The 20,788-nt window shown below is 43.5% G+C and overlaps 1 protein-coding gene across 3 annotated transcripts in view; it reads right to left on the reverse strand.

Moving 5' to 3' along the window:
- znf710b (zinc finger protein 710b) overlaps positions 1 to 20,375 on the reverse strand; it is a 28,808-nt gene extending 8,433 nt beyond the window's left edge. Inside the window, exon 1 of one of the 3 annotated variants that reach the window (XM_030413565.1) lies at positions 20,039 to 20,375. Coding sequence is in view for 2 of the 3 variants with exons in the window: in XM_030413563.1 (XP_030269423.1) it covers positions 1,075 to 1,119 (45 nt within the window). In the remaining variant the exon portion in view is untranslated. Of the gene's footprint in view, positions 1 to 1,074; positions 1,776 to 20,038 lie in introns of those variants that run through there. The other 2 variants (XM_030413563.1, XM_030413562.1) reach the window with 2 other exon arrangements.
- Between the last annotated feature and the right edge of the window lie 413 nt (positions 20,376 to 20,788).

Raw genomic sequence — 20,788 nt, forward strand, 5'->3', positions numbered from 1 at the left:
CAATGCTTCTGGTACAGGAAGTCAACCTGAATCGAGACAGGTCCGATGACAAACCTTGAGATCTAGTGCCGGAGACACAGGAACTAAGAAAGACACCATCCTAATCCAGCTTGCTAACCATGTATGGCTAGTGTGTGTGTGTGTGTGTGTGTGTGTGTGTGTGTAGATCAGTAGGCCATCTAATCCTCCAAAACACACACACACACACACGCACACACATCCAAGTGCAAGAGAGGGAGAGAAAGGGAGAACAAAAAGAAACTAAGAAAGATTAAGAAATGAAGAAAAAAGAATGGAAAAGCAAGAGGAAAGACAAAACAGAGGAGAGCAGAGGGAGAACAGAGAGGGGGAGAGAGGAAAAAGCAGAGAGGAAGGGAGGGAGGGAGAGGTGGAGGGAGACAGAGAGAGAGAAAGAGAGCTTAGAGCAGGCAAGAGTCTCGTGGATGGGAGGGGGAGAGGAAAAAAGAGAATATGAAAGGTAGAGGGAGAGTGAAGGAGAGATAGGGAGGGGGGAGGGGAGGGAAGACAGGAGGGAAGAAAGAAGGCTGGGAGAGAGGCAGAAAGAGAGAGAGAGAGACTGGAAAGGAAGGGAGGGAGGGGAGAGCTGAGTGAAAGAGTGAGAGGGTGAGTGTGAGGCAGCAGTCAAAAGAGAGCAAGAGGAAGAAAGAGAGAGAAGGATATGTAGAGACAGAGGGAGGGAGGGAGAGGCAGTGAGCAACCAGGAGACAGAGGGAGAAAGAAAATGACAAAATGAAAGCCAGACAGAATGAAAGATTAAAAAAAAAAAAAAAAGGTGAAGTGAAACAGGCGAGTGAGAGAATAAGAGAAAACGAAGAAGAAGAGTTGGGTAGGAATGAGTTAATGCCAGACTCAGTTCATAATTAGTGCGAAATAAGAAAAATCCACAAAACGGACAACTTTAAAAAAAAAAAAAAGAAGAAAAATCTATAACCGAATCAAAGCATCTCCGAGTGGGCAAGTCTTCTAACCCCGTCTTTCGGCTCGACCCACGTTGCCCCGACGCCTCGCCAAACTGCCACTTAACATGCTACGAGTGAGAGCCAATGAACTCACCACGCTCCTCCTGCTGTGAGGCTTCAGGTGCTTTAAGGATCTCATTCTTCAGTGCAAGTGTTGAGTGAGAATAGGCTCTGTTCGCCTCCTATTTATACGTGAGGGATGAGGGGAGGCGGGGCTTTTTACTCTGCCCGCCTCCTCCTCGTCCCTGTTCTTCTTCTTCTTCTTCCTTTTTCTGCACAGTTTTGGTTGTGACTCTGGTCACACCAGCACAAACAAACAAACAAACAAACAAACAAACACTCTCCTGACAAACAAAAATATACCACCACTGAGGCTCTTTGATAGTCTGGTGATAAATGGGCTAAGTCACCTCAAAGTCACACACGCCACCAACAACAACAAAAAATGAAATCAACATCGTATCGGGCTGAAATTACGGCTGCTGCCCGCCTCACTCTCCCTCCTTTTCTTCCGTCTCCGTCTGTCATTCTTTGTCTTTGTTTCTGCCTATCCCTGTCTGTCTCTCTTCCTTTATCTGTTTATTCCTGAAGCCCAATCTATTGCTGAGTCCTTCCTCTGTGTATGCATCTCTCTCTCTCCCTCTCTCTTTCTCTCTCCATCTCTGCGCCTCTGTATCTCTCACTCTCTCACTCTCTCATTTATCAACTGAGCTTTATGAGTACAGAAAAGTGTTGGAAGATTGTTTCGTGCACAGACTCGGATGCGAGTGTGCGATAGGGGAGAGGGGAGAGAGAGAGAGAGGAAAGAGATGGAAGGTGACTGACAAGGAGATGAGCGAATGGAAGAGGGAAAAGAAGATGGAGGGAGGAGGAGAAGGAGGAGGAGGGGGGAGTGGAAGGAGAGAATACTGAAGGAAAAGAGAAGGGAGGGGTGGATGGGAGAGACAGAAAGAGAGAGAGAGAGAGAGAGGGAGAGAAAGAGACGGAGGGGGATGGGAAGAGTGGAGCAGAATGCGGTAAAAGAATAAGAAGAAATGGAAGATGGATGGAGGGAAGAAACGGATAAAATCAGAGTTAGGGGAGAGAATTAAAAAAAATAAAAGGTATTGTGCTCCTCTTAATGATGCGTCCCTCTTTTACAACCTCAATCACACACAAATTAGGGCCGCTGATTGACACCCCGGGAAATGCTGAGGTTCGAGTGTGAAGAACTTTCGTCTCTTTTTCACGTCATCTCGCCACCAGTGCGCCGCCAGAAAGATTAGGGAGGCGTGGAGAGACGAGATCGCCGCGGCGGATGTGAGACGGTGCCAAACGGTGGCCTGAGAGTCCACGAAAGGTCACGCACACCCCCGCCGACGCTGAAACGGAGGGCGACACAAAGGCTGAAAATTGCCGAGCTGCAAGACTTATGGAGGGAACTGAGAAAATGACACTTCCTCTCAATGAATGACAATACGTGACACACACACAAAACCCACATTCAAGATGTCTTTATAGTTGGTGTCAGCGCATGTGAGGACCCGTGAAAGGTTAATTTCTTTTGTTGGAATTTCCTGAGAAGTTGTGCGTCGATGAGAAGCCACGAATGGACAGTTGATTGTAATCGCACATTGCTGCTGTGCATTAATAATGAGTGTATGATGTATGATATGTATGTTTAAAGGTGTGTTCTCTCTAATAATTTCTGTAAAGTGACCATCTATACTTTAAATCAATCAATGGCTCCAATGGACACAGTGCAACACTTACATCACTATCTTACAACTGGCGCAAAGCACCACTCAAGAATTGAATATTGAATAAATAGCGATTGTACTTATTGACCACCTGTGCCCCCCTGGTTGTTTCAAATGTCTCATTGCACGCAGTAATGTCACTTTAAAAAATATTGGGGCACATTTAAGAGCCGTAAACTCGGCAGGAAAAAGGAAACTCTACAGATGTGAACAGAAAAAAACGTTTGGCTTCTGAAGTGAACATCGACCAGTTTTAGTTTTTTTTACTAGACAACCTTGGAAAGAAATTCACCATTTTTTCCAACATCAGATCTATGACAACATAACAGTTTCTACTAATCGTCCCATTTTCTCAGCGTGGACGACCAGCCGATGATCATGTTTGGCAAAGCTCCATTGAGAAGCTATAAAATGGATAAAACACGTGTTTCGAATTAGGAATCTCTTTCTGTTTCATTATGTTGACATTCAGAGACATTGCAATAGCTGAGACATGATGAGTGACGATGACTCACCTACATCTTAATCACAACCCAGTCGAGCACACTTCCATTGGATACAGTCTATAAAATCAAATGTAGCTTAATTCTACATTATCATAGGTGAAGGCTCGCACAGCCAGTAATGTGATAGAAAAGTAAAATTAAGGAAAACCTAGAAATGAAACTCTACTCTCTCCTCTTTTAATTGGCTTCTTTCGCAGAGTTCACCTCTGAACTCTCAATCAAAACGTCCCGTTCCTTTATCTTAAATTATTCAAACTTTTGCTTCGCTGTAGCAAGAAGTTCTTATCTTCACAGAGATACATTTTTCCCATTAACAGGGAAAATAAAAGCACCCCTCTCCAACATGCCAAGCAGTGTGAGTAACTATTTCTCAACCAGAAGAACTCCTGCTCTCTTGGGACCTGTTCCCAAACTCGACATCTTCGCATTTTAAAAAACCTGTGATCTGATCAGGGGGAAGTCAGCTTTAAACATGAGCAATATTTTACTCAGAATAAATAAAAGCACAATTTGGGATCCAATTACTTTGCACTACATGCATACAGGACAAACAAACTTCTCAAACATGTTTAGAGATCGCTCATGCCAAAACACACTGGAGACAAAGTTAGACAGTCTGCATCTGATGTCGACTAGATACTGCAGACAACTTTTCTACTTCTTTGCTTCTTTAAAGGCTGCAACTGTTATTTCCATTATTATTTATCTTAAATGACCTCTTCAAGGTGCTTCTTTTATCAAACCAACAGTCCACAACAAAAATTACTGAAACAATTAATCGACTATAAAACAGTTGTAAATGTATTTGTATGAATCAATTAATGAACTATTTGTTGCAGTTCTGAATTGCTTTCCATTTTAGCAGCTGTCTGTTTCCGACAGATAAAATCAGATCTTGGAACAGGAAGTGAAACCTGATCAAAACGTGGCTGCTGTCTGTCTCATCTCATTCTGGATGTGTCCTGATGAAAGACACTGTGGTGGGAGACGACTGGCTGCCTGTGACGCCTGTACGGAGACTGTAGTTGTCTTTGCAGGCGACCACGTCGGCTCCACATTCTATAACTGTGCATCCATAACTCCTAATTTAAGTCAGATGACTTTTAGGTTATTTTACATCATAGTGATGAAACAATCGTTAATTAATCTGTCAGTCAATCGACAGAAAATCAAGTTAATTTAAGCACAGCGGACAGATTAAAATACTACAGTTCCCATGAGACTTGGTGACCGTTGCATGCACTACATGAAATCACTGCAGCTGTAAACCAATCGCAGCATCGCGGTTGCTGAATTCACCCAAGAGGAAGGTAAACGAAAAGTGAGCTGATTTAAATGGAAGATGGTAAAATTAGACTCATCGTTTGTCCAAGCAAAGTGATACAATTTCAAACTAATTGGGTGTTTCTTGACCAAATGCATGTTGGGAATTGTAGTTAACTTCTAGCCTCATGTTTATGGACATTTCTTAAATCAAAAACCAGATAAAATGTAGTACCGTCTCTGGGAAACATGATGCTTCAAATAACTCTTCTCACTTTGCAATTCCAAAGTAGTACTCCCTACCAGTATGTCACCAATAGGCTATATCGGTTATCGGTGTATATGGTTGTTCATTTATGTTAAACTGTAAAATATTCTGCCTCAGCTACATATTGACTTGTCACAGGTCTTTTGATAACCACCACTGAGGGATCACTGCAAAAAATGTGTATATATTGGCCGATATATCAACTTCTGATTATTTACTCCCGAATATTGTCGTCACTGCCAAAAATCAAGTACAAGTTGCGCTCTACTCCATTGTACTAAAAGCATTTCAAAGCCCAAACAGCCACACTTGCATTTTATTTGCAATAAAACCTCTGCAAAACCACCGATGGTTACAGCTTCCAGCTGTGTAGACGGAGCGGCTCGGGTTTATGAGGCCATCCTGTCTGTGAACGTGAGAGGTGAGCCAGTCACCTGGTTCATCTCGTCTCTATTCCCCTGAGGATGAGGATGAGGATGATGATGATGATGACGGTCGTACGTGGTTGTTTTGTATCCCACCAAGTTAGCCACTTGTTGAACACAGACAAACAGAAGCAGACCACCATGTTGGGGGATAAACGGCTAAACTTTGGGGCAGCTCATTATTATCGAAGGCAGGCGGTTAGATTTGGGTTAATGTGAATAACAGAGGCAAGTTAATATCATCGGGTTAAAGAACAAATACGTGTTACGATTAGGGGATTCAGCATTTATTGCACAAATGCAATTGTTTCTGTCCATAACATGTTTGTTGTTCTTCTGCGGGAGAAAACCTTTTTTTTTTAAATAAAGTTTGTTTCATAAATGTCATGGGGGAGCGTGGTAAACAACAGGATAGAGAGAACATGGAGGAAAGGGAGAGAGAAAGAGAAACGGCAGAGGACAAAATGGGGGCGTAATAGAGGAAGCAGAGAGAGAGAGAGAGAGAGAGACAGAGAGAGAAAGAGAGAGAGAACAGATGATTGCATGGAATGAAAGAGGGATTGAAGGGGGAGGGAGGGGAGGAGATAAAGAGAACAGGGAGGGGAGGGGGAGCGAGTGAGCGAGTGAGGGAGGGAGGGAGCGAGTGAGCAAGTGAAATGGTGGAGTGAGAGAGAGGAAGGGAGAGAGAGAGAAAATGAGAGGCAGCAGTGGGGGAGGGGAGGATGTGGAGGGAAAGCAAGGGAGAGGGAGAGAGAGAGAGAGAAAAGATACAAAAAAAGGAGAGAGAGAGGGAGAGCGAGGGAGAGATGGGGCAGGGAGCAACGTGAGAGTGAGACAGAGAAGGAGGGAGGGGTGGTGTGCAACGTGAGAGAGGAAGAGAGAGAGAGAGAGAGAGAGAGAGAGAGAGAGAGAGACAGAGAGAGAGAGAGAGAGAAAGAGGAGAGGGAGGGGTAAAGCGTGATGGAAACCGAGAGCAAGAGAGGAAAAAAAAGAGAGAGAGGGTAGGGAGGGAGGGAGAGAGAGAGAGAGAATTGAAAGAGGGAGAGAGGAGGAAAGAGGAACAGAGAGAGGGGGAGGGGAAGAGAGCTGGAGAGAGAAAAACAGAAAGAGGTAGAAAAAAAAGAAAAAATAGGGAGCGGGTGAGGGAGAGAGAGAGAGCACAAAATCTATCTCGCTCTATTTTGTGGTCGTACAAACATGGCTGCAGCAAAAGAGAAAGAAGAAGAAAAAAGAAGAATGGTATTGTTGGTTTTCTCAAGTCGACCCTATGCAATACACACACGCACACACGCTAGCATCAGTTATGAAAATGGCTCCATTCAGGTACATTTTAATGTGTCCACAGATGGGAAGCGAGTCTTTTATTCTGATCGAATGCTAAGATGCTCAATAACACAGTTCATCTGACAAATATTGATTTTATCACAGTATAATCGATATCAAGTGTTGCAGAGGCCCCTCCACGCTTGACAAAATCAAGTCAACGCCGCCCTCATCCCCTCCCCACTGCTATGGAGTCGATGAAGTAGCCTACATTGTGTGCTACAACTTGAGCCCCGATTTCTTCAGCCTATATTTGGCATATTGGCACAATTAAAACTATGCCGAATAAGCTATCAGCGGTCCCTGTTTGCAAAACACTCACGGACACGCCGACAAACATCACTGAGTGAGGCAGGTTTTGGAGGGATGAGGTGATTTTTTTCCTACGATGACAGATGACAGGTTTATGGATGCCTTCTTGTGATGGACATCGGAGATGATGATTTCCTCGCAAAGTGCCAGTAACACTTATTCTAAAAATACGTGTGTTATGTCTGTGTCGAAATATGAGAAGGAGGTGCGACCAGAGAGAATGGCACGTTTTGTAAAATGTTGTTTTTTTGTTAAGGAGACCTATTGTGCTTCTGAGACTTTCCCCTTACCTTGAGTGTGTTATACAGGTTCTTTTGCATGTAAAAAGGTCTTGAAAGTTATAAAAAGGTCACAGACAGCGCTAATTGGAGCTCCTCTCTCACACAGAAAACACTGCTTAAGATGTGCCTGAAACACCTTGTCAGAAGTCCCACCTTTAATTCTGTGACTTCTTGACATCACACTCAACACCATGTCACACATTTGCATAATTTATGCCTATAGTCACAGTAGAAGTGAAGCTAACTGGAAACTGATAACAAAACAGAGCCAGTCGGAGACGTGTTGTGCAGTGCTGGCTCAGGCGTGTGTGAGCTGACCAATCAGAGCAGGCTGGGTATTCAGGAAGGGGGGTCTCAAAGAGACAGGAGCCAAAACAGAGCTGCATTACTGGACAGAATGAGGAAACTGATGCATCTATAAAGCATATAAACCTATTCTAGTGGTAACCCAAACTAAACAATGAACATGAAAATAAGTATTTTATGCCTCCTTTAATGTAGTGAAACATTATAAATACAAAACTGTGATATCCCGATCTTATACAGTCATTTCAGTTTATCATCTCATTAGTTACTACCATAGCAATCCCTCAACTCACGTTATTGTCCTATTGTCAAAGAGATCAGTATTGGTTCAAATTGGATCAGTACTCGGGATCTAGGGGCAACCTAAGTTGAGGTATTGGAACTGGAATCAGTAGAGGAAAGTTGGAGCAGTGCACAAAAAATTCTTTTATAACAAGTTTACCATTTCAGAATCATTACGACCCCACTACATGAGTGCTAACATGAGTGGATGATTATGTGCAATATGTGCCCACATTTGAAATTCAGGCTACGTTTATATACTTCAAAGGCACACAGATAGCACGAGAGTAGGAATGCATGAAATGTTGTCATTTTAAGCCTTCATAGGGACACAGGAAGTGCGGAAGATCACTGAAGACTTCTCAGGGCCAGAAATGTGTTTGGAATAGGAAGTCTGGATTATTTGCTTGGATGCGAGAACATCCATTATGATACTGCGGCAGCACTGCTATATTTCTCGCTAAAAGCCTGATAGTGCATGTTGACAAACTTTAGCTTTTGTCAGATATTCTGACATGACGGAGGGCACAAAAACAGCAAAGCCTGTAGCTGACTACCCTCCTCCAAAAGTAACCAGTGAAAGGTGAAAGGGTCCTGACACACTGAACTGACCCTCAAAGACAAAAGGCAAAAGTTGACAGGCCGAAAATCACATCTTTTGTTCCAAGTTGTACTCGGAACAAAGAGCAAATAGTTGAAAGAAGAGTGGTTAGTCATCAGGGAGTAAAAACTACACAGTTCAACATGCTGAGGTCTAAATCTGCAGCTTTTTCCGAGCCGTGTTGCGATTAATGTTTGAGCTGTAGTTTCAAAGAGAGTATGCTTCAAACCAAGTGCTGGTTGCCTCATCCAAGTTTTTGTTTTTTTTGATGGTAGAATCGGAGCTGCTTTTCTGAAAGTGACAATCTTTTAGGGTTGTTCCAGTTTGGTGGGGTATTCGCCCCGAGGCATGCTGTGAAGAGCCATGAGCAGGCGAGCAGTGCCAACGTTCTCACTCCCAACTCGTCAAATACTGCAGCTTGGTCCGAGGCCTTAAGAGTCCAACTTTGATGCTCTACCTACCCCTCTAGGATCTGATTTGCATGCAATATTACACAATATCAAGGTCTGGTTAGACTTCACAATAAAGCTTAACAAACAGTTGACGCATGACTTAAGTCTTTTAAATGGTTATTCATTTATCGTTCATTATATACGCAGTTTGGTTGAAAGAAACTACTTGGTTAGGTTTAGGAAACGATTATACACTGGGTTAGAATAACTATGTTGTCTCCCAACTTGAAATGAAAGACAAAACTCATGTCACATAAGGTCATCGACGCAAGTATTTCTTTCACACAACGTCACTTAATTACATAATTACAATTACACAAGTTACATAATTTACATACGTTAACTTACTTATGCAACATGACTTACAAACCACTCACTATTCACACCTGGTCACAAATGGGATTCCAAATCTCGGTCTCTGGGTCATACAGTGGAAAAGACCAATGTATGTCCAGTCCAACCAACCCATCCAACCCCTGACACTTGAAGTTAAAGGCCATGCTGCTATATCTGACACCCTCGGGGTGACAAAAGGCTGGCCATGCGGACACAACTTGACTGGCTCCATAACAAAATGGTGGCATTTTATAATGCTCGCTACCTTGCTCACCTTGACGTGTGGGGGTGACATAATCAGCGTTTGTGCTCTTTGTTAAAATAGCGTGTCGTTAGGCCAGTTAATCAGTCGACTTTGATTTCCTTCAGATAAATGCAACGAAACAGACCTACTGAGGCTGATGTGACTTTTTAAATGCCCCCTGTTCTCCTCGCTTGTACATGATGTCACATTCTTGAGGCAATCTGTTGGTGCTCCGAGCGGCTCAACAAATTCTCGTCTTATCCCGTTGCAGTGGTCCAGGTTGTCAGATGTGGACAGGCAGTCTGTCTTTCAGGGACGATACATGGCTGGAGTGTGACCATAAACGGCACCAACTTCTGAACAGTGCAGGTATCTCAAAGTTGTACAGATGCCATTTAACACAATGATGGATGGGACTGCTGGTCTGTTATAACACAACTGCAATCATTCTACGTGCACTCCAGTTTTGATTGATTTCTCAGCTTATTGGGTTTGAGTGTTTGCCACGGTGCCATTTAGTTCTACATTAAACGCTTTTGAATATTTTAACACATCATAAAAAACCCTCTTTTCACAATTTCAGTTCTAGGATATTTTGTGTCAGCTCTCTATAAGTGTCAACTAACAGCAGCAAATTACTCACAATGCACTTTATACTCTTTATACTCTGCTAAAGCAACACAGTCGAACTTGCGCTTAAGGTCACACCAGTTCACTTTACACAAACACACACAAAATGTGAAAGAAATGTAAAGCAATCTCTGGTAGGTGTAACACTGTATAGTCATTATGATGCAGGTTCATCGAGGTGACTGATTTACTGATTGAAGACTAACTGTCATGTACAACACAATCCACTGTGCGTGCTGCCCAATTTGTTTCCGGAATAACTGAAATGTCTGTTTGCCTTTCAGCTCATGGACATTTTACCTATGGCCATCATCTCACGAGTGCCTGATGTGCAACTCTCAACAGAGATGAGAAGGGGGCAAGATTTACTAGGCAAACATGGCATTTTACTAACTCCAGATAATTGGTCAATCCTCGTTGAGCCCCATCTTTGAAAGGGTTGCATTATTGTGCTATCATATCATCATTATTGATACAAAATTAGTCATTGTGGCAATCCCTCTAAAGTGCAACACTTTGACACAGTCACTTTATACTAGAATTCATAAATAACTGTACCCTACAAATTATGGCTGAACAATGAATTCAAACAGTCCTAAAATCGCAACACAGCCAAGTGAAATATCTGAATGGCAACTATATCACAACATACCTATATGAGAGAAGGACTGTGGTGCTAGAAAGATGGCTGAGACTACAAGTCATATTCACCAGCCAAAACAGCTCACTGAATGGTTTGATGAGCATGGAAATGATGTGCCGAAGCCTTCACAGACACCAGATCGCAACCTACTTGAACACTTATCTGAGATCTTGGTCTGGAGTGTAAGACAGCACTCTCCACCACCGCCATCCAAACACCACTTGAAGAGTGGGGAATGAAGTTGTACTGGAAGCTCGTGTTGACACCTCATGTTGTATTTTTCTTTACATTTGTTGCTCATTCTGTTCCCCCGTCTACATCCTAGTGACCAATCCAAAGACAATAAATGTAGATTTCTTTTAAGGCTACGTACCACATCGTGTCATTTTCAATACTAGAAAATATTTGACCCCACAGATTCGATCCATACAAACAATAAAAATCACAGCGAACTGGATCTCACCCTACTCACGAGCTCACATGCAGCAAACATCAACAGCACAAAGAGACATTTCACACAGTAATATTGAACACAGAAGTCGAGCACCACTGCCCACGGGTCGAACTGTATTGAGCTGTATTAGAAACATATAAACCCCTTGCTCTTCCCTTGAAATTCTTGTGGATTTATAAAAAAAAAAAATACACAAAATCTGAAGGATCAGGCAACAGAGCAGACAGTTGGAAGTGCTCGTTTAGCTGTGCCATTCTTTCATATACTTTCCTTTTGTTACATAGGGAGAATAGAGGAAAAACAATCACGCTTCCTTGAATTAAACTGCCATCTAGGAATGTGCCATCAAAGCTTACAGCAGGTGTAAACTGAAGGGATTGAAGGAAGACCATTTGAAGGGCCTGAGGCAAATATACAGTCTAATATTTATAAAGAGCCGTCTTTCGGGAATAAAGTCCCACATTCCCGAACACGTGTGGTGTGTTAGCTCTTCCTGGTAACATCGGCTCTTTTGCTCTCCTTAAATGTGAGTGAAGAAAACCTGACTTATGAGCTGCACATTCACAAACGGTCCCACGGCACAGTTTCCCTCTTTTTTCTTTCATGTAGATATGAAAAGGCTCCAGGATGACGAGTCTGGTTTTGTTTAATGTTTACGAGGACATCAATCCGAACCAACATGACAGCATTAAAAACGTCAGTCCCAGATTTCATTTTATCCCTACCATGTTTCACCCCAGCGCTACAAATTCACTTACGATATCATAATAAAAATGTGGAGGCATGAAGCCATCAAACAGGATCACTGTGAGCGTAGTTATGAGAACAGACATGATTTTAAGTCTCAATAAACGTCGGCCGTGCTGCTCTGTTAAATGCTGCTGTGGGCCGAACCATTTTGCACCAGTGCTTTGTAACACTTAAAAAAAACTACATCGCTCTTTTTTCTCCTCCTTTCTCCCATCACTCTTTCCTCACGTTTCCATGGATACATCCCCTCCCCTTTTTTCCCCTCTCTCTCTGTCTCTCTCTTCCCCCCTTTTTGTCCTCCATCACTTCCTCCCTATCGTTTCTCCTCCACCATCATCCCAACCAAAACCAATTTCTCTCTTAATGCGCGTGTGGTACGGTGAGGAGAAATAAATGCTGGAAATTTAAAACAATAGATTGATGTTCCGGTGCTGTATTATTGATCCCTGAGGGGAGATTCTCTTTACCCTTTAGCTTCCCAACAGCGCCCCCAGAGACCGGATTGAGATTTAGTTCATTGCTCAAGGGCACTCCAGCAGGTCACACATTTGCTGAAATAGCAGATTTGAAACCCCGCTGACCATTTCAGTCTTCTTTGATATGGCAAACTGAATGGTGCCGACACATATTCATGTCTTTTTCTCGTATAGCCGGTTGAATGCAGGGGAAGATCTGTTTAAAGCTCCGAGTTGCAGCGAGCGATACCTGGCAGCGGATCAGACGGCTGTCACAGGGCCTCAGAATACACAGCAGACAACCACCTACTGGGTCTGTGTAGTGGGAAGTGTAACAGAGAGGACGTAAATATGTTTAGATATGGAAAAAAAAAAATAAGATACTTCACTACAACACATGAAGCTCGAAGATCTCCGGCAGTCATTCCTGAATGACACAGCTCACACTTTCACAACCGCATCCTCCTAGAATCTGGTGCATTACGTTACGTTTGCCGAGGCTTTTGAGACGATTGCTGATCCAGTCTGGATCGTGCACTGAAATGCACAATACTGCGGAAATGTATCACTGGACGCAGACAACAATAGACACATTACACAAGTTTAAGTAGATTTAAAAGCTTGTTTCCCAGATAAGCAATTCAATATAAGGGGAATTGATTCGAGAACAACACCAGAGCTATTTTCTGTAGAGCTGTAGGTCTCAAAGTGGAGTCTATGATGGAGTTCCAAGGGCTCCCCAGCAAAATGAAAAATACATTTGCAGAATAATAACATCCATGAACAACACAATGATTGTATGAACAAGAGTTTTATACATTTTCTGTGACTAAAACATCCAAAACAAAAATCATCATTTCATCAGTGTCTGCTTTGGAGGCCTTGAAGTGAAAGAGTTTGAGAGAGGAGGTCACAATATCTTTTAAGCATTGGGATACCAACAAGCAAACCCGAGCTCCTTTCTCACCTCTGAACAGCTGGCCAGTACCACAGCATAAAGCGGTTTGAGCGTCAGATTGGCGGATCAGAAACTCACAGAAATGCTCGTTCACATCCAACATTGGAAAGATGTCGAGGGGGAGAAAGGTTTCTAAACCTATTGGACGATCCGATGTGCAGTTCAGACGAAGCACACTGTTTGTAAATGTTACTGTACTCCCACAGAGTTTATAATAGTGAGATCTAATTTACATCAGCCTCAGTTAGAGGCGATGCTACACCTTGCAGCATCTTTTGGATTAAATCTCTCTGTTTAACGTGAATTCATTTGCATTGCATTTTTTTCTCGTGCTGTGAGCTCCTCCATCACATGTACAGCCGATTCTCAGCATCTTGCAAGACCGACAGTGTGCCTGAGCAAACCCTGCAGCACCGTCAGAGGACTGTACGCATTGAGGCAAGTTGTGAGGACATTACAGGGATGAATAGGTTTGTTCTTGTGGCTTGTGGGCATGTGTTATTATTATCAACAAAAGTTAGTTATAATAAACTGAAAATAGCCTATGATAATACCCATACTGGTAGCAATGGCAATGGTACAATAACAGAAAATATCAGAGTATACAGTATTACACAATTTAAGCAGCATTATCAGTTATAATGATCCGGAAAGGAAAGAAAACTAGTAAAACGGCTAGATTCCACCGGATATGTCGATACCTCCGTCTGACTCCACTCCATCACGGCAGCAGAGCTTATAGGTTTCAGTCTAGTCTATGCGTTTACTTCCACTTGCTCCGCTACGTTGCGTATTTGCTCCGTCCCAAATATGCAGGACTCCTATTTTTGCTGGATGCCGGAGCACAGCGTAGCATTCCACCGAATTCAGCACAGAGCAGACAGGAAGTCACACACTGAAACAACAACATAACATCGGGTTCATTTTCAAAATAAACCACTCTGTGCTGACGCCAGCACAAACATCTCGAAGACACAAATCCAAGAACTTCTTCTAATCCTTCAGTTGGAAACACTTAGTGTTGTTGTGTTTATAACACATAGGTATAACTGCAGTCACGCGTGATTATGTGATTATCGCGGGAACTCCTCGGTCACGCAACTCCAGCTGTCCGGCAGTGCTGCACCATGCCGGACTCAAAACACAGCCGATGGGGGTTGCAGGACGGCAGAAGACAGAGCAAAACCGTACCAGCCGGAAAGCAATGCACATGCATCAAGTGCAATCTTAAGAGTGATTCTGCAAACCTACTCGGTACATTCACTATGTTTTACAAAACTTGATCCACAAAGGCCTCATACTCATTCTGACCTGCAGAAAAACATTTAACCAGAAACTTCTTGAACCAATTCTCCTACAGAACATTTCACAGGTTGTAGTGTAATCCCGATATCAGCATCTCTGGCTGAGCAACACAAGGTGTCACTCAAACCAGCACTGTAAAATGGCTGCATGGTTCCCTGACTCCTTCGAGAATAACACCATCCATCCACAGAGGTGTAGCGCAGCCTAACATACATCGCTAAACTGCAAAACTATGGAGGTAACTGTCCCAGCATCACTGGCCGGAGGACTGCACAGTCTCATGACTGACAAAGAGAGACACAGGAACAGTGTGAAGGGACAAGAGAGGGAACGAGAGAACGGGAAACAGAGACGATAAGAGAAGGAGACAAAACAGAGAGGCACGGACACACACACACACACACACACACACACACAGCTAAAATTACATTCAAGAGGGCATGAACTAGGCCACTGCTCTGCACTATGCTGGAAAATGGTAGTTAGCCAGTCAAAAGAGGACTGCAGAGACCTGGAGGCTGACGGCTGACACTAAATGAGGTTACCTAAACACAACACTATTATTGTCAGCCCAGATGATTACGGTCTGATCACAACTCAATACAGAGGCTGATAATCAGGATACGAGCAGAGAACGATGAGGAGCAGACAGTCGTCTGTATACACGAGCGCAGCATAGTAAAACTTTGAACTACAAATATTTCCAGCTATTGAATAATTAACAGATTGTACGATATCACATTCTCCCAAACTCTAGCAGAATGAGTTGAACAGATTATTATTATCTTTTTTTTTTCACAAAGACAAATTGGCTGAATTCACAAGGACACACTGACAAACTGAGTCACCAGACAGCTAGTAACAACTTCACACAGCAAAGACTGGCAAGGACAGCGTTTAGACAGGCCAGCCGGAAAAGACCAAAACTAACCGTGACTGGGGCCTGATAAGCATTACATGTCTATTATAGTCAATCTGCATACACTCCATGAAGCAGACTTTAGAGGGTCTATTTAAATAAAAGAATGCACTTAAAACAGTCAATTAATACTGATGGTTTCTAATCTATTCTTTAGCAAACAGCTATTTGTCAGTTTTTTTGTGTGTTTTTGGATTCTAGGACTGCAGCTTCTTGCAAATTGGATATTGCACTTACAGTAAACAAATTGCGATTACAATGATCTATTAATTGTGTAGCCCCACTGATTCAAACACAGATTGAAGATAACTTTATTTTAAGCATGTAAATGACAGTCTACAGCCATGCCTGCACCTCTGTGAGGCTGTAGTTGAGCTTAGCTGCATGGTAACTTTAAAAATGTTCACAAGACAACCTTAATATGCTAATGGTATAATGTAAACCATGTTCAACATCTTGGTTTTGCAAGCTAACATTTGCAAATAAGCATAAAACCCAAAGTAGCGCTGATGCTGTTGAGAATCACAATGGTTTCTGTTTTGAATTTGTAACAAAAAAATATTGGACCAAATAAAAACTTGACCTGATGATGTTGCTCGATAAAAAGTTCAGGGATCACTAATTCTACTATAACTTATCTGAAGGGGAAACATGAATGTGTCCAAAAATTCATGGCAATTAATCCAAAGAGACATTTCTCTCAAACTATAAATGTTGAATGCTGGGGGCTCATGAGAGAAAAGTGACATAATCACCAAAGTTAGGGGGATTTAACCTCTGGAGACCACGAGCGTGAGGCAGTAACAGTGTTGACGTTAAGTCTTAGAATGCTAACAAGCTAGCCTGGGGCCTGAAAACCTCTTTCTTCCAGCAGTCCAAACACTCGCCTGGTAATCTGTCTTGCTGCACAGCTAACTGAGCTAACAAGCTAACAGTAGCTACAGTCTTGGATGTAACAGCATACAGTTAGCAGCAGTTAGCAGTTACTCTGGTGATATGCTGCCCACATTTGTTGGGAGTATGAATTCAAGGTGGCCAATTGTTACATATTGCACCGCTGACCTGCTTGTGGCAAAAAATAACAGAATCAAGGGATCACCAGTCATTAAGATCCATCCTCTGGGCACCGTGAACATCTGAACCACATTTCAAAGCAATCCATCCATCAACCAGCTGTCACACTGAAGCCAAAAATTTCCAGATTATAGTGGAGCAAGAGGAAAATCTAGACGATCACCATTAGGTTCTGACTTCTCCGGACCATGACCGTCAAATATCACGACAATCCATCTGATATATGTTGAGAAAGCAGTAGACCAACAGGCCATCACTACAGCCCCAAACCACTAGCATGTCCAAAGAAATTATGTCTCGCATTAGAGGGCGATGTTAGCAGGAGAATTTACAATCAGCCGTGTTACATCACCAAAAAGGTAAGGCTAAATCTACATCATATTTTTCTCCCTGTCTCTTTTTCTCTACTCTGCGATCAAAATCCTACAAGTTGCCTTCTGATAACAGCCAACAGGACTATTGCTTTGTATCACAATCACATTCACTCACATCGGTCTGATACTATGTGGACAGTTCTGTTATTAGCTCAAACACACCAACGCTTCAAACCAAACAGTCAAACTGTTACACAATAGGAAAATAGCTAATAGATGATACTAATGAAGCCGTACAGAATAAGCTTTTAGTCCACTTAAAAAACACAAAGCTCAGTTTTGGTGTTATGTATGAACAAGTCAACGTTACTGGCCTGAGTATTGTGCCTTTCAAAATAGGCCTACACATTAGGCTCGTACAGCGCATACAAAACAAGCTGGCATTACACTGTGGAGGTCGTTCAGCATGGCTGTAACCACCAGGCCCTACACATTAGGCCTTTGTGCTTCGAGAAACATCAGCCTCTTTTTTTAAAACCCTGCCTGCAGCACAGCCGAGCGCTGCAATGTGCTGACACCATCATCAGCTATTCTAAACCTTTTACCACAGCTATATTCCCGCATCCTGATAAAGACAGGAGGGAGGGAAAAGAATCAGGATGCCTAATTTTTTTCCCATTTATCTTCATCTGAGAGGGATGTGTCTTTTTTTCAGGGTCTGGTAAGATGAGAGGTTCAGGGTTTTTTTTTTTTCTTTTTTTCATAGGAATGTTGTGGTCGTCCTGATGTTCTTTCTGGACCTCATTCAACACTCTCCCCCCGCAGCTGATGATCCATGGACGAATGGCTTATGATCCCCTGAGTAGCATACAGATTGTGTAGCAGCAGCAGCAGCAGCAGCAGTGCAATAACACATTATTGATCCAAACTTGGGGAAATTCATTCATCACTGTACAAGACGAGCTGGCAGAGAAATACAAAAAATAAAAAATAAAAACTGTACAGCTAAAGTTGGAGACGTAAATTCTGCAGACTATTGTTGAGAACTTGCCAGTGCATTTGTTGATCTTGACATTTTTTCAGGGCCCCATTATTAAATCAAGTTGTGCGACCATAATGTCAAACATTATTCTATCATCATCAAGCAATCTTTCAACATCATAAACAACGCAGACTGGTCCAAAATACCGCGGCACAATGCCTGTGTAATTTATCGCTCAGCACAAAACGTGAAAATCACAAGGCAGAGCAGATTAGACAGACCATTAACACAAGGTTAACACAGAAGACAACAAATATAGCAGCCAGCTGAGAGACAGCGAGTTTGCAGAGCAAATGAATATTTGGCGAGATGCCTTCAAGCTAAAACAGACTGGAGATGTTATCATCAAACATAGTGAGGCTCAAAAAACTGCATCCAGGGAGGCAGAGCCGTCCAATCAGACAGGAGGCCACGACTGGTCATCCACCGGGGAGAGGACACCTCCACTAGACAGAGGTGGAGGAAAACCAGACCAGGATCACTTGACCGACACCGATAAAGACATGAAATGAAGGCCAAAATTGACTGCTCACATGAAACAGGATCTCCCGCTGTAACATAAGAGAAGGTGGTTGTCGACCTGTGATCCCCCCTGGGCACAGAGATGATTAAGCCCGTTAAGTGTCATTTCAGGACGCACGTCCCGCTCGAACTGACAGCAGAAATGGGTCGCTTGCGAGGATGCAAACGACCATATCTGCATCAGAAACGATGCTGAGTCATCTGAGCATTCACATCAAAATAACCATCAATCAGATGATCCATAGACCAAAAAGGGGGAGGATGTCTTTTTAATTACTGCCGTCCACTGAAGTGCACCGACACTGAGCTGCACCAGAGCACATCTATAGGCCGCCGGGCTGCCAACTGGTATGCACAGTATGCAGCTGCCTTGCTGCATGCAGTGCACCGTCCACATTACGTGATGAGACGCTGCATGGCAGGTATGTGAGGGGGGGTCAGCCGTGTCGCTGCTCTGCGTGGCTTTGCATTTGAAGCCACGGGACAGCAGTGAGGGGGGCAGCCCGGAGTGAGACGCAAACCCAGACAGACATACTGGACCCCTCACATCCCCCCCACCACTGACAGCCAGTGTGAGTTGCAGTGGCCTCATTAGTGCAGTGGAGAGGATACCTGTGGCCCATCAATGATCTCTGACAGCCCGGTGAGAGTCAGCCAACTGGTGGTGGAGGAGGTGGTGGTGGAGGTCTCTCTCCCTCTCTCCACAGGCTACAGGTTTATCTGCTGCAGTGCATCTTCCCGGAGCTTTGCGGTGTCAAACCCACCTCCCCCCCACATGTCGGTCCCGTGCACCGGGCTGGGGAGCAGAATGTGGACCCGCCGTGCACAAACCTGAGCTCCCATGTTTTTCACTTCAGAGCTGAGGACACTTTGCGCCTGCTCCAAAAATAAGAACCATCATTTCCCCCCTTCGAAAACTTGCGCTGTGTCTTTAAAAGAAAAGGCCCCGTCAACTTAACGGCAAAAAACTTTGTTGAAGACAGGCCTCGGCGAGACATGTCGGCCTCCCCCCCCCCCCCCCCTCCTCCTCACCCACCCGGTGCCTTGGCATGAGGAGGTGGGCTGTGTGCACGGGCAGGGTATGGATTAGTGATGGGGCAGGCAGGCAGGCAGACCCGGGCTAACATGGCCTGCCGTAGCCCCCTTCTCCTTTATGCGTCTCTTTCCCCCATTCTCTCCATCCCCCTCTTCTTCCTCCTCCACCTCCTCTCCCTCTCTCTCTCTCGACGCCATCTGTTTGTGGCATGAGAGAATGTGGAAGTAAAAAAAGAAAGAAAAGACGACATTTTGACTGTTAGTTGCTGACCTACATCGTCCATTTGTTTTTTTTTTCTCTCCCCCCCTTGCAAGGCGCGAGTCAAAAAATAATAAACCCACCCGCACCGAGACGCGGCGGTGCCGACGCGTAAAGAAGAAGAAGAAGAAGAAGGGGGGAAAAGGCGGCGAACATCGCCACAACGCAACCCCGCGAAAAAAAAACCTTTTCTCGACCCGGTCAGGAGGAATTTAATAAGTTACGGTTGGAAACACTCCTCCGCCTTTTACGCCGGGGCCGGACAAGTCAACGCTCCCCCGCCGAAAACACATCCTTCCTCCTGCGAAACCGACCTAAATAAAAAGGGAAAAGAGAGAGAGAAAGAAAATCACAACTCACCTGGTTCCAAAATCGGTTTATGGTGGCGACGTGATTGTGGTTAATTTGGATGTGGGAAAAAACAGTTAACAACGGTGGGTCCCCGTTGTGTTGTAGCAGGAAGGAGGGAAGGGAAGGCGAGAGGGGCTGACGTGAATGAATAAACAACTGAGCTCCTCCTCAACGCCACAAGTAAAAGGCGGAATGTGGCTGACTTAGTGCGAATTCAACCAGCCGACACCGAACATCCTCCTCCGTCTGTGTGTCCGTCTGTCTGTCTCACTGCTACGTGTGTTTTTTTTAACGAGCTTTCACACCGACTATTAAACATCAGCGACAATATGTTCATCCGCTTATTTGACGCTCTCTCCACCTTTTTTTTTTTTTTTTTTTTTTTTTTGGCAAAACCCCCATGTGGCAATTTGACGATGACGCGTGATGTTGTTGTTTAAAATGAGAAGTAACAGAAATCTTTTCTAGTGTGTTTTTTTTCTTCTTTATTTTTTTTTTTTTTTTACTGTAAAACACATGTTTTTGTGAGGCGTGTACAAAAATCCACCAGGTGGCACCAGATCTGCTCCCTGTCAGCATGACTCAATTTGGGGCATAAAGCGCCGAACTCCATTTAGATTTCATCCGTTTTAAGGCAGAAATAATTTGTTTGAATTATAATCATTTGTAGCAACAATAAAAAAAAGTTGGATAAACTAATAAAAAGCCACAAAAGCCCCAAAAATCTATGGATATGCAAATACTTTTTAAAATGTTGAT

The sequence above is a fragment of the Sparus aurata genome, chromosome 4, assembly GCF_900880675.1.
Source record: "Sparus aurata chromosome 4, fSpaAur1.1, whole genome shotgun sequence".
NCBI classification, from domain to species: domain Eukaryota; kingdom Metazoa; phylum Chordata; class Actinopteri; order Spariformes; family Sparidae; genus Sparus; species Sparus aurata.